Source organism: Phascolarctos cinereus, unplaced genomic scaffold (genome assembly GCF_003287225.1).
Source record: "Phascolarctos cinereus isolate Bilbo 61053 unplaced genomic scaffold, phaCin_HiC Scaffold_8;HRSCAF=390, whole genome shotgun sequence".
NCBI classification, from domain to species: Eukaryota; Metazoa; Chordata; class Mammalia; order Diprotodontia; family Phascolarctidae; genus Phascolarctos; species Phascolarctos cinereus.
Window position 1 is genome coordinate 50,238,633 of NW_027556291.1, and position 24,277 is coordinate 50,262,909.

The window sequence follows — 24,277 nt, forward strand, 5'->3', positions numbered from 1 at the left end:
CATATCCTGCCACTTTCCACCATATTAGTACGTAGAACAAGGAAATAGCCCCTGGAGTTCCCCCACCAACAGTTCAACTAAAATCTAAGTGAAAAAAAGGTGAGGAATGGTCTCTTTGATTCCCCTGGGTTCTGCTTCTTGCTTCTCTTCTGGCTTCCCCCCTGAATTCCTGGAGGTAACACTTAATCTTTTTTTAGACCCTGACATTATCTTTGGCCACTTTTCCATTGGAACCTTTCTTTGGCCATGTTCATTATACTGTATTTGTAGTACCTATGTTGAAAATGTAGCTGCAGAGGATCATGGAAGGTAAAATGGATAATTTTGATTACATTAAATTAAGAAGTTTTTGTGCAAATGAAACAAATGCATCCTAAATTAGAAGGGAAGCAAGGAACTGGGAAATGAATTTTTACAGCAAGTTTCTGTAATTGAGGTCTCATTCCTCAACTGTTCTGAACTCAGCTCAGAACTGAACTGAATTCAGTTCTATAGAAAACTGAGCCAAATTTGTAAAAATAAAAGCCATTCTCCAGTTGATAAGTGATCAAAGGATATGAACAAGTAGTTTTCAAAAAAAAAAGGCTGTTAGTAGTCACATAAAATTCTCTAAATCACTAATAATTAGAGAAATCAAAATTGAAACAACTCAGAGGTATGTCTTCACACTCATTAGATTGGCTAGGATGACAGAAAAGGAAAATGACAAATGCTGGAGGGAATGTAGGAAAATAGGTACAGTGATGGTGTACCTCTTGGTGGAACTGTGAACTAGTCCAACCATTCTGGAGAATAATTTGGAATGTGCTCACAGGGCTATAAAATTATGCATACCTTTGCTACTAGGGCTGTTCCTCCAAAGAGATCAAAAGAAAAGGCCCCATATATACAAAAATATTTATAACAGCTCTTTTTGTGATGGAAAACAATTTAAAACTGAAGGGATGCCCGTTAATTAGGGATTGGCTAAATGAGTTATGGTATATGGATGTGATGGAATATTATTGTTGTGTAAGAAATGTTGAAGGAAATGATTGCTGAAAGACCTGGGAAGACTTATATGAACTGTTACAAAGTGAAGTGAGCAGAACCAGGGGAACAATTTACACAGTAACAGCAATATGATAAAGATAACTGTGAAAGATTTGGTAATTCTGATCAACACAATGACCCACCACAGTTCCAAAGTACTCTATATGAATAATGCTGTCCACTTCCCGATAGAGAACTGATGGACTTGGAGTGTAGATTGAAGCATATTTTTTTCCTCTTTATTTTTCTTACTTTTTCCACAACATGGCTAATGTGGAAAAGAAAACATATCTGCAGTATTTATGTAGATGTATTTCTTAGAAGCTAGCTTTTTTAGAAACTTATTCTTGTGCCCCAGTATCATTGCCATTGCTGCCCAACACTGAACACTGCCAATGTGCTAGGAAGGAACAAGGAAAAGAATTTACTTCCCTAGGAGATTTTTGTCTAAAAAGTAAATCTCAGAGAAATGTCTCTGAGCAGGACTCTGAAGGATTTACTGTTTAATCAAATTGTTCTTTGTCAGCATGCAACAAAGAAATGCTCCTGTTATATCCAAGTTCAATTTATACAAGTGTTGTTCATTGTTGGCATGGAGAAAGAAACTTATTAAAAATGAAATGTCTCAATAGAACTTTAAAGTCTGCTTATATTTTTCATGTTCCTTTCCAATACGTTTTCAGAGAAGAATGTTTATATTTTAGCATTCTTTTGTCATTTTTTGCAGCCCTGTAATGTTAATATATTTTCAACCAGATAGAAAGTAGTACATGTGGAATAGAACTACTCATGAGACAAATACATTAGAGCACAATAGCATTCGACTTCACCTGTTGTAAATCACACAGTTGTCAACATCTGTTATCTTGTTCTTCCTAACTGCCCCCCCACCCCAACTGGGGAATAAGATTGTGATGGATGTACAGTTTCTAGCTAGTCCAGAAACACCATTCAGGACTGGAAACAGTACAGGACTATGACCGTTGAGAGTGACAGATGTTCATTGTTTAATATCTATTTCTTGTCTGATGATAATGCATTTCTCAAGTGAATCCCTCATTTACAGGAAAGCAGGTTCCTATTTGGGCACTTACTTAGCACGCTGAAACTTACACTCATAATTGGAATTGCGCCTTACCCTTTTGCACAGGCTTTGTGTTGAGGGGAAGGGAGTGTACAAGTGAGTTAAGATTTCACCCCATTTGCTTGATCAGTGCAGCAGTCCTCTAGAGTTTCATTTTTCATGGACCTTTGAAGAGAGGATTCAAGCAGGGACTAGGATCGATACATGTACAAAGACCAGTACATCTGTACTATGCAGCCAAGTTGAACCCATTTGCTTCCTCAGTGAGAGAGAGAGAGAGAGAGAGAGAGAGAGAGAGAGAGAGAGAGAGAGGAGAGAGAGAGAGAGAACACTAATAGGATTACTACCATTCATCAAGTGTTTAACTTCTGGGACTCCTAAAAAAGCTCCTCATCTCCACCCTCTAGATACTCCCCAGACAGTATCAGAGCCCCAGATTCTAGCCCCAAGGTCACCTCCCAGCATGGGGCTAGAAGAACCATTGTACCATTGGTTTTTCTTAGTACTTTTCTTTCCAGCACTTAGCTCACTTGTCCCAGATTCCTTCCTATTTATAGTCCTTGCTAACACTGCTCTGCCACTGCCTGAAATGTATCGCCTACTAAGGTCAACTCCTATTGTTTACCATAGTTGTTAGTGAGTTCTCCTGAAGACCCCTCAATGCAGTTATTCTGCCTCATAAAGTGTATATACGCACACAACAGCAACAACAGAAACAGAATGTCTTTGCACTGGCAAGCCCTGCTATAGGGGGTTCCCTTCCTAGTAGCTAGGTAGACCAAGTAGCATGGCTTTAGGACACAGCCATCTACCTACATGTAATTCCTTGCATAAGATGATAATCCTAGCCCATCATCAGTAGGACAAGAGCTCTGAGCTGGTAATGGGAAAGAATTTGTGCTAATCTCCCCATGCCTTTTCATGTAGTCTCTTCTCTGAGCAGGGAGACAATGCTATGTGATGCCTGATTAGAGTTAGTGATTCATTCTATACTCGATGCATTCCCCTCACAGTCTGTTGCTAAACACAGTTCTTTTAAACTACTTTGTTCTTCTCCATCTCTGATGTTTCTTAGGTCCCCTCTTATCTCTTGCTTTACTAAGAAGATAGCCATCTGATGTGAGCCTCTTCGTTTCCAAGTGTAACCATACAGCTTTAATCCTTCCTTCCAGTTCCATTTATCCATACATTAATTTAGCAAATATTTATTAAGCTTATATCTATTCATTCAAAAAACATTTATTAAACCATATGTTATACAAAAATTGAAATATTTAAGAAAATGGAATCTGCAAATTAAAGACTATTAAACTTAACCTAGACTGCTAGAAAAATTCTAGACCATAATGTAGAAGTGTTGGTTAATGAGCATTTAGAAAATGAAACAGCAATCATAATAACCAGTATGGCCTCATCTAGAACAGATCAGGGCAGACTAGCTTCATTTTCTATTTTGATAGGTTACTAGACTGAGAGGTCAGGGGAATGCCATAGCTATAGTTTACTTGGATTTTAACAAAATATTTGCAAGTCTTTGACATGCTGCTCTTGGGAGAAAGATGGAGAGATGTGGATTATAAAGACAATAATATATTTAGATATGTTCAGTACCTTTCTGAATGACCGAAGAGAAGGTAGGCCTAAGAGGTCCACGTACATTCGAATTGAGTGTCTGTACTTCATCCTGTCCTGCCTAACACTTTTATCAGTGACTTAACTATAGCCTGCATACTTGTCATACTTGCAGATGACTCAAAGCTCAGAATCAATGTGAGCTAATGTTATTGATAGTCATGATCCAGAAAAATTCTTGATGTCTTAGAAACTGGGCCAAATCAAATAAGAAATTTAAGAGGAATAAATGTCAAGTCTCACTCTTGGTTCAAAAAATCAACTTCACAGGTACAAAATGGGGAGACTTTCCTAGACTACAGTACATCTGAAAGATATCTAGAGATTTTAATGGATTGTAAGCTTAGTATAAGTCACCAGTGGGATATGCCTGCCAAAACAAAGCAATACAGTTTCAGGCTGCATTAAGAGAAACATTGCTCCTAGGTATATGGAGAGGATAGTTCATAGAATCATAGATCTAGAGCTAGAAGTAATCTTAGAGATTATCTAGTCCAATCATCTCATTTTATAGTTGAGGAAAACTGAGGCCAAGAGAGGCCAAGTGGCTTGCCCAAGTCCCACAATGGCTTCTCCAAGGTCCCTGGAAAAGGCAGGATTTCAGTACAGGTCCTCTGGCTCCAATCTTGCCACAGTACCATCCTGCTTACTATAAAATAAGAGGAATATTTAATCAAGTTTCTCTCAACTTAAATGTAACATTTGTTTTAATCAAATTTAGAAACCCCTCCTTCAAATAGGATTGAAAATCTAGGGGTCCTCAAATGCTCAGATTTTCTTTTGTGAAAACTTCCCTCTTCATAAGTCTTTATGTACTTCTGGGTTTTTTTTCATAATCATTAGTCTTATAACATAGTAATATTCTATCACATTAATATGTCATAAGTTGTTTAGCTAATCCCCACTAAATAGTCATTAATCTTGTTTCCAGTCACATTACTAGCATAATTCCAAATTGTTTTCTAAGATGATTGGACTAATTTCTCAGTTCTACTAGCAATGTATTAGTGTTCCTGTCTTCTCACAACCCCTCAAAAATTGACTATTTCCATTTTTTTATCTTTCCAAATTCGATGTATAAGTTAAAACCTTGAATTTTTATTTGCATTTCTTGTTTTTTAGTGATGTTGGAACTGTCTTTCATGTGGTTGTTATTCATTGTAATCTTCTTCTGAAAAATATTTGTCTCCTTGAACTGTTTATCTATTGGGTAATGGCTCTTAATCCTGTGTATTTGTGCTTGTTTACTATATGTTTTGGATACCAAGATCTTGTCATAAAAATTTGAAGCAAATATTTTTCCCAGTCAGTGCTTTCCCTTCTTGTCCTAGTTACATTTATTCTGTTCATGCAAAAACTTCTCAGTTTCTTGTAATTAAAATTATCTGTTTTATCTTTGTGAACTCCCATATCCTTTTTTAAGGTTAAGAATTCTCCCCTTAGCCATAGCTGTGAAATTCTCTTCTAGTTTTTTAAAAAATTATATGACCATGTACATTCAGATCACAAATCCATTGTGAGTTTATTGTGGTATTATTTGTGGTATTTATTGTGGTATAAGGTATTGATCAGAACCTAATTTCTGTCAAAAATATTTTTCTAGCAGTTTTTGTTAAATAAGTAGTTCTTTTCCCTGAAGCTTATTGTATTCTTGGATTTATTGAATAATGAATTATCTAGTTTAATTTTTCTCATTCTTTATTGTCAAGTCCATTCCACTGACCTACTTTTAAAAATTTTAACCATTACTAAATAGTTTTGATGATTGCTGCTTTGTAATATAATTTAGGGTCTAGAAGTACTACTTCCCTTTCATTCCATACTTTAAAAAAATTTCCCTTGAGATTCTAGACCTTTTGTTCCTCCAAATAAATTTTGACATTATTTTGTCTAGCTCTATAAAACATCTCTTTGACCTTGACTGGTTTAGAACTAAATCTGTAAATTAAATTACTTATCATTATTTTATTATGTTAGCATGGCCTTACTATATACAATGACTGCCCCTCCAATTTATATTTTTAAATTATTTCTTTAAACTGTGTTTTGTAGTTATTGTTATATGTCTTTGTGTATCTTGGTAGACTGATTCCCACATATATTCAGCGTTTTGTAGTTTTGTTGAATGGGATTTCTTTTTTTGTTGTTTCCTCCTGCATTTTGTTTTTACTGTTGAAAAAGACCAATAATTTTTTGATATGTATTTTGTATTCTCCTATTCTACTGAAGCTATTAATTTTTTCCACTTAGTCTTTTTATTGATTTTCAGGGGTTTTCTAGGCAAACCATTGGGTTGTCTACAAATAGGGATAGTTTTGTCTCTGCTAATCTTTAGGCTTTACATTTGTTTTTCTTGTCTTACTGCTATCTCTAGAATTTATAGAATTATGTCAAATGATAGTGACAAAATGGAGGCATCCTTATTGTATTGCTCTATTTTAGATCCTTTTTATAGGAGATAAAACATTTTAAAATAAGTAGGTAAATATCCAGTCCCTTCCACCTTCACTCTACTCCCAGCAACCTCGTAATAAACACACACACATACTCACTCATTTACTTTGGAGCTTTAATAATGACCAGGGGCAGCTAGATGATGCTGAAGTGGGTACAGTGCCAGGCCCCAAGTGAGGAAGACTCATGTTCTTGAGGTCAAATCTGACCTCAGACACTTACTAGTGGTGTGACCCTGGACTTAACCAACAGTGCCAGGCCCCAAGTGAGGAAGACTCATCTTCTTGAGGTCAAATATGACCTCAGACACTTACTAGTGGTGTGACCCTGGACTTAACCCTATTTACCTCAGTTTCCTCATCTGTAAAATGAGCTAAAGAAGGAAATGGCAAACCATTCCAGTATCTTTGCCAAGAAAACCCTAAATGGGATCACTAAGAGACAGATGTGACTGAACAACAACAGTGCTGACCAGGAAATAAATTTAATGCTTTTTTCGGCTTAGACCATATGGTACTAGGATAATAGCCCACCACTGCAAATTATGGGCTATTCCATTGGGTTCTAGTTTCACTCTCCTCAGCCCTGGTCAGAGCACATCTACAATATCAAGTTCATCCCTGGGCCTCATGTTTTAGGAAGGACATTGATAAGCTGAAAAACTTCCAGAAGAGGCAAACACAATGGTGAATCACTTAATGAACATTTATTAAGTGCATCCAGTGTGTCAGGCTCTGTGTGAGATGCTAAGGTAAGGATATGAGAAACTTACATTCTGCTAAGAGGGCATGATGTGTTTATAGACAGTAATGAATAGAGGCCTTATATAAAATTACATAGAGTTGGTGGGAATGGGGGCATGGCCTAAATTTAGATGGGATCAAGAAAGACTTCCAGGAAGAAATGGTGCTTAAGTTCTGGCTTTAAGGGAGCTAGGCATTTCAAGAGGATTTATATGCTAAATAGAAAAGCTTATGTTTTATCATAAAGAAAAGGCAATGCAGAGCCACCAAGCAGAGTATTTGCCTTTGACAGAAATGAGAATGTTATGAGGAAGAATTTGAGGAAAAAATAATTATCTGTTTTTGATGATGAGTTTGAAGTACCCTAAAGAAAAGTCAGGTATAAGTGTCCAACAGGAAGTCGGACATGTGATAGCAGAGTTAGGGAGAAATGTGGGACTGAGATATGTAGATTTGGGAATGATCTGCGTGAAAATGATAGTTGAATTTGTGGAAGCAAATGAGTTTACCCATTCAAAGAGAATATAAAAAGAGAAGAGGAGAGAGCCCATGATAGAACCCTGGAGTATTTCCATGAATACAGGATGGGTTGTGGGAGATGCTCCTGCATGGAAGACTGTCAGATAGACATTTGGTAGGAGAGCAGTTTTATGAAAACCCAAGGTGGAAAGAAGATCCAGAAGATCCAGTAATGGCAAACACTGCAGAGAAGTCAAAAGAGATAAGGACTGAGAAAAAGTCGTTAGACTTTGCAATAGAGATCACAGTAATCTTAGAGCAGTTTTGAACAAAAGCCAATTTGTAAGGGATGGAGGGAGTGGGAAGTTAGAAAGTTGGAGACAAGTGTAGATGGCTTTTCCTAGGAATTTGACTGTGAAAAGAAGAGACATAAGACAGTATCCTGAGAGGTTAGTAAGGTCAAAGTATGATGTTTTGTTTATTTGTAGGCAGCAGGGAATAAGGCACTAGATGGAAAGTTTGAAAAGTAGGAGTAATGAGGGGATGATCAAAGGGACAAATTCCCAGAGTAGACAGGAGGGGATGAGATCAAAGACATAAGTAGAAATGTGGACATGGGCAAGGAGAGGGTCATATCTCATCCTCTTAAACTGAAGAAAAGTAGGAGAGGAGCAGATATGATACTGTGGTTGTTTGCGGTATGAAATGGGAAAGGAGAAGGCATTCACTATGTATGACCTCAGTTTCTTTTTGAAGATTGAGGCAAAGTCCTCTGCTAAGAGGAAATGGGAAGGGGTATTACAGGTAGCTTGAAGAGAGAAGGCTTAAAACAGCTACTTTGGTGGATGTGTCAAAGGATTGGTGTGCTGCAGAAAGGGCTAAGTAGAATAGTGGCTGGAATGAATTTGGAATAGACTCAGCACAGCTATGTGACTTCTTCCAGTCAAGTTCAACAGCCATGGCAAATACAGGCTTTACTTTAAAAAAAAATTCTTTACCATTACTTCCCTAAAGATCTGTGATTTTTATGAACTTAAGAAACTCCATCCACCACCCAACCAGCTGTCTTTGTAGAGCCCCCGAGTTAGAGACCTGGGTTCACATGCCAACTATGCTACTTCCTTTGTGACGTTAGGCAAGTCACTTAGACACATAGAAAAGTTAAGTGAGTTAGCCATGGTTTCACATCTAGGAAGGTTTAGAGATGGAGTTGAACCCAGGTCTTCCTACCACTCTATCCACTGTACTGCATTGCTTAATTATTAGCGTAATCCCAAAATACAATGGACTGCCCTCAGAAGTAGGGACAGGGGATTCCCTGTCCCTTGGAGATCTTCACCCAGAGGCTAGACACCCACTTAGTAGGACAGCTTGTTATAGAGGTGATTCTTGTTCAAATAGAAATGGGCTCGATGGTTTCTGAACCATCTAAAGTATCTTCTGACCCTTGAGCTATTGTGATTCTGAGATGCCGTTGAGGTAAAGGTGGCAAGGCATTTAGGTTAAGATGTTCAAGTGGGCCAGTTCGAAATGTGAATCTGGAGCTCAGGAGAGAAGCTGATATAGAGAAACAGAATTAGGAACTCTCCACCTAGAGGGGATAGTTGAAGGTATAGAAATCACTAAACAATAAAGAGTTGAATCCAATATTCTCTCTACTTTTCAGCCAACTCTGTGGCTCTAAAGAGATTTCTCCTGGAATATCATTTATACAAGCCTGCTTTTGTTTTCTCCCATCTTCATCTAAGATGCTCTGGGTGCATTGAATTAGATGTTTCTTCCTCCTCATGTATCACATGAGGGACCATGATGTTGGGATCTAAATGTGGTCACTCTAGTGTCATTGTTGGAAAGGAGAGTTTATTACAACCTTTATAGAGTATATTACAACCTTTTTTGGTCTTTTTGTTGTCTTTCATCCAGTTTCCCCCTAAAATGCCCTCAGAATCATTTTGCTTACTTGGACCGTTCATCAAGCTTGTTGTAAACTAGATTTTTTCCTTCTAATTCTTGTCACTGTTGTATGAGGCCATACTGCTAATAATTTTCCACCACCCTGCCCTCTTCTCAGGGTGGAAGTACAATTTTTTCTGATCTAGAGGTAGCTGGTGGCACAGTGGATAAAGCACTGGACCTGGATGCAGGAAATCCTGCATTCAAATCTTGTCTCAGACACTTACTAGCCACATGATGCTGGGCAAGTCACTTAACCTCTGTGTGTCTCAGTTTCCTCAGTTGTAAAATGAAGATAATAATAGTGCCTACCTCCCAGAGTTGTTGTGAGGTTCACATGAGATAATATTTGTAAAAAGTGCTTAGCACAGTTCCTGGCATGTAGTAGACATTATGTAAACATTTATTCCCTCCCTCCCTTCCCCTTTTGTACCTTTCAGCCTGAAACTATGAAAAGTAGTCAGCTTGCCCTCTTCCATACAAAAAGGTATGATTCAGTGTACCAAAGGGCTGGTATATTTTTTTCAACAAGTTCCCATAGCGCCTGTCATCCTCCAGCATGAGGCATATCAGGCCAAAAACTTCCCTGATTTATTATTCAGATTTTCAGTGAAGGGGGGTGAAAAAAGGCAAGGGAGCAGAGGGGGCACTGCTAGAGTGCTAGTACCCCCATCGAGGACATCGACTCAATACTGAATGGCATTTCAAGATAAGACTGGGAGGTGTTTTGATCAATTGGGAGTCATTTTAAATGCTTAAACTAAATGCAGATGTTGTTAGTATGATTAAATAAATGGGCTGATTGCCATCATTGACAGCTTCACCTTTTGTATACAGTGGATTTTATTAAAAAGTTAACATCTTTTCCATTGTAGAACTTGCCTTCCTAAATGAAGCATCGAGCATGTTTCCTGTTTTTTCAATGATTTATTGTAACATCATAAACTCCCTGCACCCTGCTTGGCATTCTTAATGAATTTTTAATGAAACTCACTAGATGTTTGTTTGGCATCAGCTTGAGTGTTATTATCATTTTCCCGACTTTCCAGACTCAGTTTGGATTTCAGATTTTATTTGACTTTTAGAGATATAACTTCTAACACAGAGAACACTTTGGCAAGTTCGTCTGCCTACTATGGTTCTTTGCAAGATTGTTGAAATTTTCCATGTTGCACATACACATGGAGCCTTGGGAAATTATAATTCCTTTTGGAGAAGAATGGAAACAGTGCTGTAACTAAGAATTGTCACACCTAGGACAAAGTCAGTTAGCAGGAGGGAGCAGTACAGGAAGCAAGAGCAACCCAGAGGACCATTTCACAGCAGATTCAGTCCCCCAGAAGAAGTGGTCCATTCCCTGTACCCCCTCATCAGGGCTGGGAAAGGGCAGGTGCTGAAAGCAGGACGCCATGAATATGGGACCCTGGGGTGGCTTGAAGGGAAGTTGCATTCTGTGCATGGGTAGGTAGAAACTTATGTGGAGATGATGTCTGTCATTGAGGCAGGAAGAGGAAGTGCTCCCTCCCATACCATTGCCCTGGGCATGGCCTCATTTACCCAGTACCAGTTGTCTCTCTGAGTGGAAGTCAAGATTAAGTCAAGTCTTAATAAAATAGATCAAGATGCAAGTGTATCTTCCTTTGAATTTCCAACAGAGCTGTGCACGATGGATTGTGGTAACCATGGAGTATGCTCCAGGGGGATTTGCCAGTGCGAAGAAGGTTGGGTAGGACCCACCTGTGAAGAGCGCACTTGCCCTTCTCACTGTGCTGAGCATGGGCACTGCAGAGATGGAAAGTGTGAGTGCAGCCCAGGATGGGAAGGAGACCACTGTACTATTGGTAAGTGACATGATACTTTAGGACACAGTAAACCAACCTCACTAATTAAATACCATTCCCATGGAAATTTTAAGGGCATGGGTGTTGCCTAGCAAAGGGATATAAGTCATATACATTAAAACTCCCATTTTGCATATTCCTAATGATACTTGGGAAGAATAGTTCTTATCTCAGTGCTTCAACACTCCTAGTAGTCCCTCTTTTTAAAGTGTTTGGCGTTCTTCACATGTCTTAATCAGTAGGACTATGCCTTTTGTTAGGAAAGTAAAACGTCCTCGCCTTTTTCCCTCATTTTGAAAAACCGAGGGTATTTCATTGGCTAGGGCTGCTTTAAAAGGCAAGTGTACCTATTCCCTTTGTGATAGATGAAATTTGGTGTAGACCCTCCATCAATGGGGAATTTGTTTTCGTTGTTTTCCAAGTAGGGAGAATGGTTTGTCCTAAATCCCTTAACACACACACTATGTCTATGTGTATATAACATCTTAAACTTAATTTCTACTCTACTAAAGGTATAGTAAGTTTGTCTATGATGACTAGAAAACATTTAGGATTGATTAAAATAGTGAATAGGGATGAGATTTAAAACCCAATGATAACCAAAGTTGTTTTCACAAATATTCCCTCCTAAAGCTAGCACCAAAAAGAAGCCAAAGTTGGTCTTTTTTCCCAGAACATATAACAAAGATGACATTTTTAATGAAATATGGCATTTTGAAGGAGCCTAATTGGGTTTCTTTCCTAAATGCCATTCATGTCTTCCTTCCCCCACCCCACACACAACCCAGCATCAGCACCCACGGGTGACAAGTCAGCATTTCAGCACTTCACAGTTTACAATTCTCCTACAAGGCAACAGATGGCAAATCGTTCACACACACACACACACACACACACACACACACACACACACACACCCCATTGGTTTCTCGGAAATTTATTCAACCATTCTTCTTTTTTGTTTTTTCCTGCTTTAGCTCACTACTTAGATGCTGTCCGAGGTAAGATTTTCTCGCCAGCATTGTAACAGAAAACATGCATGTACCTTTCACTTGCAGCAATCTGTGATGTTTCTGGGCTCAAGCTGTGATAGATTGAGTGAGACACACAAAAAGTGAATTTGAATTTTCCAAGATTAAAAAGACATTCATTTGCCATAGCAAATAGTGAGCTGATAGGCAGTGTAAGGGCCCCACTTCTGGATTTGCCATTCTTTGCTTGAGTGAGAGAGAGACTCAGATGTGAACAGCAAGGGACAGACTCAAAGATCTAGGTTTAAGTAGATCTTAGGATCCTTTCTCAATGATATGAATGTGACCAGCCCAAGTTTATATACTCTGCTGCCCAGTCAGAGCATTCCCCACCTTCCTTGTGTCCAGTGTTCTGTCCCTTAAGACGACATAAAGGAACATTCTGTGGTGTAGTAGGTCAAAGAGCAGTCTCCCTGACATCAGCATTAGAATGTTAAGGATGACGCCTAAAATATCCAGAGTATCCCTTTAAAAATTTGTTATAGATTTCTCATCCATGAAGGTATCTAAACACTTTTAAAATGTGTATGTTTTCAACCTGTATCACCTTTTGGGAGTACTGCATACACAGCTTACTATCTTCACCTAGCAACCAACTACCTCTTTTATTTTTTCTGTCTTTCTTAAAGGAAGATTTGTCTTCCTTTGTCCCCAGTGGTTACTTGAAAGGATGTTTGAAGGTGGCTCCTGTGTTACTTCTACTGACCACAATTCCTAGGGACTTCTTTCTTCTTTTATGCTCTTATATTTTCTTCTGTGGACAGATGAATGTTAAATTGTTGAAGACTAAAATATACAGGAAGGCAGTAGTGGTTGGATTATCTCCAAAAATAATTCAGCCTCATTCCCATGTTGCGAGAAGACAGGGAAAAATTTCCACTAGCAGTAAGACACTATTTCTTCCTCCCTCATTCGCCTTCTTCCTGGGAAAGCACATTTGGGCTCCTAAGGTAGAGGAACATTCCGAGCTGACATCTTGGTAGGATAAGAGAGGGAGTCCACCTGTGGAACAAAGAGATCATTCCTGGAGAACAAACGCCACATAAAAAGATGCTCCTTGGGGAGTTTCGTGGCTAACACTGGAAAGGAGTGATAACAAAGATGTTCACATTTGACTCTGGTTATCCCATTCAGCTATTAGTATTAAAATTAGATATTCTTTGAGCATATAATGACTCCTTGAGCACCAGCTCTGTGCGTAAATAACATTATGCTAGATGCTTAGTAGCATGCCCGAGAGGTAGAAGACACAAATCTCTCTGCAAGTAACTGGCAATCTTGTTGGAGAGATGAGGCAAAGGGCCATGAAAGAAAAGTCACACAATTCCAAGGCAACATCGAGAGAAGTATTTGTGTGCGCACGTGATCTAGACAGTATACCAAAGGGTTGAAGCCACACAAAGACAGGAAACGGCTGGGAATGGGTAAGTCACAGGAGGGGAGGTATCTGTTGAGAGCAGTGACTGCTTTTTTTTCCAACATATTAACCATAACCAGACTTCACATCATTGATCCAATTTTGATTGAAATGAGAAGATGAGTTTTCAAAAAGAAGGTAAAAAGCCTGTTTTTGCTCCTGCCACAGTTTTCATCCAATTTGAATCACATATTGGGAATTGGGGGTAGCATTAATAATGCTTAATTGGATCTCCAAGGGAAAGTACTGCAGAGTAAGGAATAACAAGTTCCCTGGGAAGGTTTTGCAAGTGAGCAAGATGCTCTTCCTTTTATTCAATACTTCATTTTAATGGAGCCCACATGATAAGCCATATCCCCACAGGCAGATAGATCATTGTTGGCCAGTCCAATTCAGACATCTTGGTTATTGTTTCCCTCTGCTCTTTTTCCAGATGGTTGCCCAGGACTGTGCTTTGGAAATGGGAGATGTACCCTGGATCAGAATGGTTGGCACTGTGTATGTCAGGTGGGCTGGAGTGGTTCAGGATGCAACATTGTCATGGAAATGGTTTGTGGAGACAGCCTGGACAATGATGGAGGTATTTTATTTTTCTGTCTCACTTCCTTAAGGTTTGTAAGGGAAAAGACCAATACTAACAGTAATGTAACAGCACAGTAGTGTCCAATCTGACCAAGGGTAGGAACCAGTATCATTGACAAAGGGCTGAAATAGAGGGTTTTTTTTTTTCAGAATTGTAATAGCTGATTCATTTGTACTGAATAGAAGTGCCAAGTGTTTGTGTTATTCATCCATGTCTTCATCTGTATACAGAATCTGTTCTGTTTTATTTTTCTAGATAGTTTTGCTTTTTGGAGAAGAAATTGCCAAAGCAGTAGAGCTAAAATAGAACCACAAACAAATAAGGCCCATCTTGAACACCCAGTATTAGCGAGCACAGGTTGCTCAGATACAGGTTGGACTAGAAGCCTTCTGAGAGTCTGGGATTGAAACTGCAGGTCTTCCAGACCCCTGTATCCAGCAGTGTGATTGAAGCAGCTCAAACCAACTTCTGACAGCTGATTGTTAAATTTTCAGCGTTAGCATTTACTCTTCTGAAATGGCCAAATACTGCAAGTCAGAGCTTGATTTATTGTTTTGTTGATTGTCAAGACTTAAGAAACAGATGAAGAAAATGATGATGCTGATTAATCTTAAAAGTGTGTTGTGCTTATTAAACATTTACTAGCACACCACTGCCCTGCATCCTACTGTCGCTGAGTTGTAATTCATGAACATCTCAGCCCACCTGATCAAGACCAGCCATACAGAAGACCTGCAGGAAGTATGGCTTGCTCAAGTACAAGTCTTTTGTTTATAGTAATCAACTATAGTTAACAAACTCCTTGGTTCCCTTGTTTTTACATTACAAAAAAATGGCATCAAGATAGCATTTTTTACAATAGTCTTTTTTTTTTTAAGGCAAGTGGGGTTGAGTGACTTGCCCATGTTCACACAGCTAGTGTCAAGTGTTTGGTCTGAGGCCTGATTTAAACTCAGGTCCTCCTGACTTCAGGGCCAGTGCTCTATCCACTGTGCCACCTAGCTGCCCCAAGATAGATAGCATTTTTCATACAAAGAATCCTAGACTTAAAAAAGAGATTCTTAATCTGCATTCTAGAGACTCCCAAGGGGTCCAAGGATAGATTTCAGGAGGTCCATGAATTTGGATGGGAAAAAAATTACATCTTTATTTTCACTGTCTTCTAACTGAAATTTAGCGTTTCCCTCAATGTATAGTGTTGACAACAAAACAGTAGTCTGAGAAGGGCTCCATGGACTTCACTGGACTGCCAAAGGGATCCATGATTCTAAAAGGTGAAGAATCCCTGATCTTGTTATTGAAGGGGCTTTGGAGGCATCTCATCTAATCCCTTCATTTTCCAGATGAGGAACCTGAGACCCAGAGAATGGAAGGAACTTGCCTAGGGGCACACAGCTAATGTGTGTGAGATAGAATTCGAACCCAGGTCTCCCTGAGTCCGAATTCAGCACACTAGCCTCTTTACCAAAAAGATAAAATGAAAATAATCTAGATTCTATCATCTTTATCACGAAAGCATTTTGCTCCGCTGCCAGTTGATAAGAGCATTTTCCCCTGTCTCTAAGTTGTAGTACTTTAGGCCTTTCAAAGAACCCAATTTTAATTGTAATATTTATGCAGTTCATGGATTGTTCTTTCTTCATGCTGGCTCAGATGGCAGTAGGTGAATCTCTGACAAGCAGCACATGATCTCAGGGCCTTGCTTTGGCCATTCCAGGTCTAGTGGAACAGAAACTGAGCAGGATCATTTACTACGGTAGCCACTAAGCCTTACACCAGCCCCCAGGGCTATTCATGGGAGGTAGTAGTAAAGGAAATCCCTGGCAATTTCTCCTTACATTTCATGCTCCAGGGAGCATGACATTCACAAAGAACTTGGCTATTTGAATTCCTTCAAATAATAACATTAAAATGAAATACATTGTTCAGTTTGGCTTCCCTCACCTTGTGCATCTGCCTTGGAGATTATCTTCACTGTCATTTGACCCAGGATAGAAATATTCAATAAGATAAGGGAATAATGGTAGATTTATCATCAAACAAGGTGTAGGAATTTCCTTTTTTTGCCATGTAACTTTAAAAGGTTATTAAACCTAATATGTTTAAGTAATATGGATTCTGGAGTGAGTTTGAGAAAGTAAAACCATATCCCAAGGGACTTTGTTTTTTCCGCTTGATTCTTCCCTGTCTTGAAACCTTAGAGCTTTTCTTTGGATAATGGACCCAAAAGGTCCCAGAAGCACAGAATTTGAAAGTTGGAAGAGAGCTCAGTGGCCAACTGGTCCATCTCCTGCCTGAAATGAATCCCCACTCTATGATCTATGTGGCAAATGATCAACTGTCCTCTCCTTGAATGCCTTCAGTGAAGGAAGTACTTGGACTAGATAGCTTCTGAGCTCCCTTCCAAAACTGAGTGTCTTATCCTATGTGTCACCTTAGATAAGTCACTTCCCCTCGCTAGATGAAGTCATCTGTGAAATGAGAGTATTGGAATAAATGTCCTCTGAAGTTCTTCCAGCCCTAGGTCTGTGACCTCCTGAGGCAGCCTGCTCTTCTTTGGGCCAGCTCTCATTGTTAGGCAATCTTTCCTGATGTAAGGACTCGTAGGTTGTAGTTCTGTCCTCTGGGTCCAAATAAGTCTGTGAGAAAGAACTCTGCACTTGGTGTGAGAAGGCAAGGGCCCCATTGCTATTTTCACTGGCACCTGTGCAGTCTTGGAGAAGTCCATCATGAGTAGATTGCCATTTGTGCTAGCCATCGCAGGGAAAGGCAAGGCCTGATGGTTCATCATCAGTGCACCAGGCACTGGAATTTGAGTCTCATGAAAGCTCTCAAAAGTAGGTAGTGCAAGTAAAGTTATCCCCAACTTGCCAGATGATGAAAAGGAAGCAAAATGATATATCTAGATATACTCAAGAAATCTCACAGTCAAACTCAAGAAGCAAACAAAAAATTATGAATAAAATCAAATAACACTTAGAAAGTGAAATATAACTTATCAGCATATAATGTTTAAACAATAACTCAGTTATTTCATCTACAAACCTGGGAGAGTAATATTGGTCCTACCTACCACCCAGGAATGTTGTGAGGATCATGGAGGTGTGAGGTTTGAAAGAGCAAAAAGATCATTGAGATGCGAAGCTTAGCAATGAAATTTCCCTTAATCCTTATCTGCAGTGATGCCCTCTCTCCTGAACATCATCATTGCCTTGTAAGCCAGCAGTTATACACCACTGTGATTCAGTCACCTGGGCTTATAACAGACATTTATTAAGCTCCTACTATGTGCCAGGCAATGTGCTAAGCACTAGGGATACACAGAGAGGCAAAAACGTGGTCCCTGCCCTCAAGGAGCTCACAGTCTAATGGAAGAACAAACATGCAAACAAGCTGTAGGCAGGATAAACATGAGATATTCTCAGACAGAGGCACTAGCATTAAGGGGAGCTGGGAAAAATCTTCTTGCAGAAGGTGGGATTTTAGCTAGACCTTGAAGGAAGCCAGAAGGCAGAAATGTTGAGGAGGAAAATCCTAGGCATAAGGAAAGCCAGGGAAATGGCCAGAATCAAGAGTTAAGATTGTGTCTTTTGCAAGGAAAAGCAAAGAAGCCAGTGTCACTAGATCACAGAGTATGTAGGCAAAGAGTGGAAAGGTGGGGTGTGTGGTGTAAGAAGACTGGAGGGGTAGGAGAGATACAGGTTATAAATGTCTGTAAAAGCTGGGTGGAGGATTTTATATTTGATCCTGTAGACAAGAGAGAGCAATTTGAGTTTATTGAAGGGGGAATGACAGAGCCAGATCTGTGCTTTAGGGAGATCACTTTGACAGCTGAGTGAAGGATGGCTGGACTAGGGATACCAACCAGCAAGCTGTTATTGTAGTCTAGGCATGAAGTAATAAGGGCCTACAACGGGATGGTGGCAGTGTCAGAGGAGAGAAGAGGCTACATACAAGAGATGTTATGAAGATAAAAATGGCAGGACTTGACAAATAATTGGATATGGGGGGGTAAGATAGTGAGGGGATAGAGATGACACCAAGTTTGGGAGCTTGAATCAGTGGGAGGATGGTGATACCCTCAATGATAATTGGGAAGTTTTAGAAGAGAGGTTTTGGGGAGAAAGATAAGTTCAGTTTTGAAATGAGTTTAGGTTGAATGTAAGATGTCTACAGGACATTCAGTTTGAAACGTCTGATAGACAGTCAGAGAGAGGTTAGGACTAGATACATGGATCTGAGAATCATCAGCATAGAGATGCCAATTAAATCCATGAGAGTTGATGAGATCATCAAGTGAAGTAGTATAGAGAGAAAAACAAAGAGAGCCCAGGCCAGAGACACGCATGGTTAGTAGGCATGATCAGAACAAAGATCCAGCCAAGGAGATTGAGAAGAAGAGAACCAGGAGAGAGGAGTATCGTGAAAATGTAGAGAGAGGAGATTGTCAAGGGCAAGAGGGCAATTGACAGTGTCAGAGGCTGTAGACAGTCAAGAAGGGTGAGGACTGAAAATTGACCTGTAGATTTGGCAACTAACAGATCTTTGACTCTTCCCTCTTCTTTATCCCCCATACCCAATGAGTCATCAAGTCTTACAATATCATTTTCAAAATGATTCTCCTCTGTGTCTTCCCACAGTTTATCCCAGGCTCTTATCCCAGCCACCTCAATTGGCAGCATGGTGTAGTGCTGGTCCTAGAGTCAGAGTACCTGGGCTGAATCCCAGCTTGGCCATTTACTTCCTGTGAGACTTGAGCGAGTCACTTAACCTCTGTAAAGTGTACAGATTGATCTAGATTTAGGGTCTCAGGCCCTAGGTCTGTGTTACCATGATCCTATTGTAATACCCTTAAAGCTGTCTGTGAAGATGAGACTCTGTACCTTCCAGCCTTTATTGCACATCACTGCCAGAGTGGACCTGCCACTGCCTTCACCTTAGGTCCCCTGTTGTTTGTCACATCATGTCTAAAATCATCTGACTTCTAAATCCCTCTGTAATTTGCAAGTCCACCGGAGTGAATCGTCATTCAAGGTACTATTGTTCACAGTCTAAGAATTTAGGTGGAGATTGGAGGATGCAAAAGATTAGCCTAGACGTTCTCTGACCTGGAGACCTGCTCTTTAAATATCTCATTTTTTTAAGTTAGTCTAAGTGTGGTTTTTTATGTTGTCATGAACATCCTTCTCCTATAAGTATAGTAGAGGGTAGAAATTCCTAATAAATTAATAAATTTAAATAAATAAATATTTTTTAAAGTCCTAATAAAGGTTCTGGTTAGTTAAGTTTCAATGAAATTGAAGTTATACTCTCACAGTGTCGTGAAAGTAATGTCATTATATTGGTAGCAATTCAAGCTTCTTATTGATGTCTTTGATCATAGTCATATCCTAAAATATACACTCCCACCCAGTCAGTGTACATGAAGCCTCCCAGGTGACAAAAACAGGTAAGCAAAGGCAATAAATACAGTGAGTTCATCTATCATCCTATGCAATATTCAGCATCTCCGTGAGAGAAGGAAGGTATTTCTGGCCTCTGGAACTAATAGTAGTCTTTACCTTTAATCTGAGTTCACCTGTCTTATAGTGTTGTTTTCATTCATATTCTTATGCTGACTGTTTAAGAAGCTGAATTGTGTGTTGGATAGAGAGCTACTTTTGAAGTTCAGGAAGAGTGGGTTTCGATTTCATCCCCTGACACTAACATTCTAACTGTGGACAAGTCCCTTAACTTCTCAAAGCCCTAGGCACCTCTGTAGGGCTAGTACCTACAGAAAAGTTGCCAGTTGGCTTTAGTGGAAGGAGTTTCTACACTCAAAATTTGAAGACCAGAGGAAAGTCATTATTTATTCTTCAGGTTCTGATTTCTTCACTCTGCATCAGTTCATGTGAGACTTTCATGCTTCACTGGTTTCACTGTGGTTTCTAAAACCAGCAGCAGTATTGTGTTTACTACAGTTTGTCCAGCATCCTTTCCAGTGAGGATCCATTTTGCTTCCAACTTTTTGAAGAAGTGATATTTCTCTTTGAATTTCTTCCATCAACTAAAAAGATACGGAAGTAACGTCGCAGGGCTTTCCCTATGCAAAAACATTTATGGGGAGGAGCTCTGTATAAAGGGAAGCATACTGTCTCTTCCCACAGACATCTTGAAGTGTAAACTGTATACATACCTGTGCAGAGTGAAGGGAGAATTCAGCACAGTCTCTCCTTGAAAAAAAGAAATGGATTAGATTAGAAGGCCTCATCATGAAGATTTGATAACTCCTCATTATGTTTTATTTTAAGGTTCAGATTTTTGGGCTATTTTCTCAAGCATCCAAATGGCAGGAGTTGATTAACTGAGTATGGCAAATTATTCTCATGGTGGATTAGGTTATTTTTCTTTCTTTTTCTAAGCTGGGAAGTGCCAATTGAACCTCTTTCCAAAAAAAAAAAATAGCCCTCTTTTTTTTTCATTTTCCCGATTAAAAAAAAATAATTTAGAAGCAGTGGCTTCAAGTAACTGCTACCTGATTACTCCATATTATAAATGGTCCTTAAAAACCAGCAGAAATTTGTGCATGCTAATCACTTTGCCAACTCGGTAGTATGACTGCTCCTGCCTCTTCCTGCAGGCTTGGCTTCCCTACCTTTCACAGTTATAATGTACCTCTCTAGGCCTCCTCAATTCATTCTTGGTCACGTGAAGGTATAGGATTAGATGCTCTCCCCTTGGATGTTAAAATTGCCATCCTAAGACCAGTCATATAAATGGTCTGAGAAAATGTATTGTTTTTACTTACATACGTGTGATCAGATCATTCCACTGCTCATTAATCTTGTGCAGAAGGAAGAAATGATATAAGCATATGTTAAGTACCTCTTATAGGCCAGGTGTTATACTTGGCACTTTACAAATTTGACCTCATTTGGTCCTTAAAACAACCAGTGGAGGTAAGCAGATAGCACTCATAAAACAATACTATTTGTTATCTCTGAGGTGGCTCTCTGAGAGTGGAAGGAGAGAAGGATACTGGGGTGAGGGGAGGGGAGATCATGACAATGTAAAAACAAGACCAATAAAATCTTGTTTAAAACAAAAAAAAATTATTAGTCTGTTAAAAAGGCACCATGCTTCTGAAAAGCTGTGTAAAATCAGATCTTGATTAATCAGGTGTTTTATGGTTTTTGTAACTTAAAATTTTATTGATATCTTTTGTCCTTGAGGGAGTTTCTCATCTAGGAGTTCCCTGTGCCAATTAAGTTACAGGACCAGTCCCTATCTCTTTTGTTTTTACATTACCTTCACTTCTAAGTATATCTCTCCTTCTTCTACTACCCAAAGGGTCATCCTTTGTAAATAAAATAGAAAGATTAAAGGGAAAAAACATTTCATCAACTAACCAACGCATCAGCCAAATCTGATGGCGTGAGGTGTTCTTTACCCATACTCTCCCACCTCTGCAAAAAAGGGAGAGAGGCATGTTGTTTCAGTCCTTTTGAGGAGACAGGTTTGATCATTAAAATGACAGAATTCAATTTGGGAGAATTTGTTTTTGTTATTGCTGTTCTTTCCATTTACATGGTTGTAGTTATTCCCTATATTCTCTTCCTGATTCTGCTTACTCCCTTCATCAGTTCTTATGTCTTCCCGTGTGTCCCTGAATTCTTTATATTCATTGTTTTTACAGCACAGTCATGTCCCACAATTTGTTTAGCCATTCCACAGTTGGTGGCGTTGTTTCTAGTTCTTTGCTTCCACAAATATAAGATGTTGCTATAAATATTTTGGTTCACATGGGACCTTGCAGTCTGTCTGACTTTCTTGGTGGTGTACACCTAGCAGTGGAATCTCCAAGTCAGGAGATATGGCTGTCTTATTTACTTTCTTAGCAAAATTCCAAATTGCTTCCAGCAGCCCTTCCAACACCATTGATATCTTTTTATCATCTTTACCACTTAAGTATGAAGTAAAACCTCAGAATTGTTTTGTTTTGCATATCTGTTATTATTAACAATGTGAAGCTATTTTTCATATGGTTGATAGGATTTGGAATTCTTCTTGCTGTTTACTCCTCTCCTTTGACCATTTATCTCCTAGGGAATAGCTCTTGGTCTTATTTATTTGTATTAGTTTCTTGGGTATCAGACCTTTATCAGAGATACTTGTTGCCAAGATTTTTTCCCAGTCAGCAACTTCCCTTCTTATCCTAGATGCATTGGTTTTACAAACACTTGTCAGTTTCATGTAATCAAAATTATCCATTTTATCTTTTGCAGTTATTTCTTTCCATTATTTGGTTAAGAATTCTGCCTTAACCATAACAGAGAAAGGTACCAAACCTAGTTTGCTTCTAATTTTTTTATGGTATGAACTTTAATATTTAAGTTCCAGGTCCATTTTGAGCTTACTCTGGCATATAGTATAAGATGTTGGTCTGATCCTAATTTCTACTAAACTGCTTCCCAGTTTTCCCAGAAATTTTAGGATATTCTTCCCCAAGTAATTTTTGTACTCCTGATTTTTGTTTACCTGTACAAGGAATGCTCACAGGCACTGAAATGCTCAGGAGGTATTTTGTAATGAATCAATCTACTTATAAATTAGATATTTAGTCTGTAATTGAGCCATTCTACAAATCTTATCTTCATATCTGGTCTGTGCCACTTGTCCCTCAAAAACAAATACTAGAAGACTTCTTTTAACTGGAACATAGGTCTCCCATTGCATCCAGGGCCAATTCCAGTTGTCTTCATCTGTATCTTGCCACTGGGTCCAGATGGCTCTGGAGGAGAGAGTGAGGCTGGTGACTTTGCACAGCCCTCCCTCACTTAAATCCAATTCACCAGCAAGTCATTACATCACCTTCCCAATGTCATGGTCCTCTTCAAGAACAAAGGACAAACAACAACTAACCCATAAACCCAAGTGCCAGAGCATTTCTCTCTTTTGAGACAAAAGAGGCAAGTCCTAAGAGGACAATCCCACCTATGGGATTTCATACTGCAATACTTTATTTCCTGGGACATCAAATCCCAAATTGGAATTTTCATGAATGCTAGATGAATGTGTCTAGGAATGAGTACACGTTTTACCCTTGCAGGGGTTTAGAGTGCTATCCTGAGTCCTTTTAGTATCTTTCATCATTGAACAGAGATTCCGTTTGGTTTAATTGCTAGGGCAGGAAAGTGGTCTCAGGTGTTTTAAGAAGGTTGTCACCAATTTTGATGACCCTTGTTATTAGTATCAAGCAAAGCATAAAACAGAGCTTTGCTCGCCAAAGATATTTGCTACTATCATGGAGAATTTCTAGCAGAGTGTCCAAGTGGAAGAGAAATTCCAAATAAGTTCTTAGGTCCTCCAAAGGCCTTATTTGTGAATGACATTTTGCTGATGGTGTCAAGTCCAGAAACAATGCAAAAATTCCTCGTTAAGACCCATAATCAATCAAGAGCTTAACCTACCGGTTCGCAGAAGAAAAACCTGGTGGATAAAGAGTGCCCGTTCAGATTACAATATACAGTTACATGGACATCCCATAGGTCTGATGCCTCACTATGTATTTCTTAGACAGATACTATGCTGGGCCCAGGTTGGTAAGAGGAAGAGAACAGTTTGGATTGTCTTTGGGACATTGTACAGTGCCTTTAATGACCTCAAGTTTTTCATTGAATAGACAACCCATCTTTTTAAATACTAGTCTTTTTTTTGGTACTGGTGTGTAGCTGAGAGTCATGGGAAATCATTCTAACTAAAGAATTTATGTAGAGATCGCACAAAGAGCATTGGAGAAATACATGGTGGACATGAGTGCATTGCAATACATTAGTAATAAAATATTACACAAGAGAAATGGGAAAAAGGATGTCATCAATGAGAAAAGTAGATGGACCAGTTAAATGGCAAGAGAGACATAATAGCTTATTGACAATCCACTTGCTCCATTTGTATCCATTCAACATAGAGACATCTAGAGGAAGATGGCCGGCATGCTAGGTGCAGCCACATAAAAGATTTGTGGGAGAACAGATATAAGAGTTGAAAATGAAGAGCTGTGACTAGG

The 24,277-nt window shown here is 39.1% G+C and overlaps 1 protein-coding gene across 2 annotated transcripts in view; it reads left to right on the plus strand.

Moving 5' to 3' along the window:
• The window catches only part of TENM1 (teneurin transmembrane protein 1), a 649,974-nt gene that overhangs the window by 467,796 nt on the left and 157,901 nt on the right, over window positions 1–24,277 (plus strand). Inside the window, exons 12-14 of one of the 2 annotated variants that reach the window (XM_020976349.2) lie at window positions 11,013–11,198; window positions 12,176–12,199; window positions 14,080–14,226. In XM_020976349.2, the coding sequence (XP_020832008.1) occupies window positions 11,013–11,198; window positions 12,176–12,199; window positions 14,080–14,226 (357 nt within the window). The remainder of the gene's footprint in view (window positions 1–11,012; window positions 11,199–12,175; window positions 12,200–14,079; window positions 14,227–24,277) is intronic. The other variant, XM_020976350.2, reaches the window with a different exon arrangement.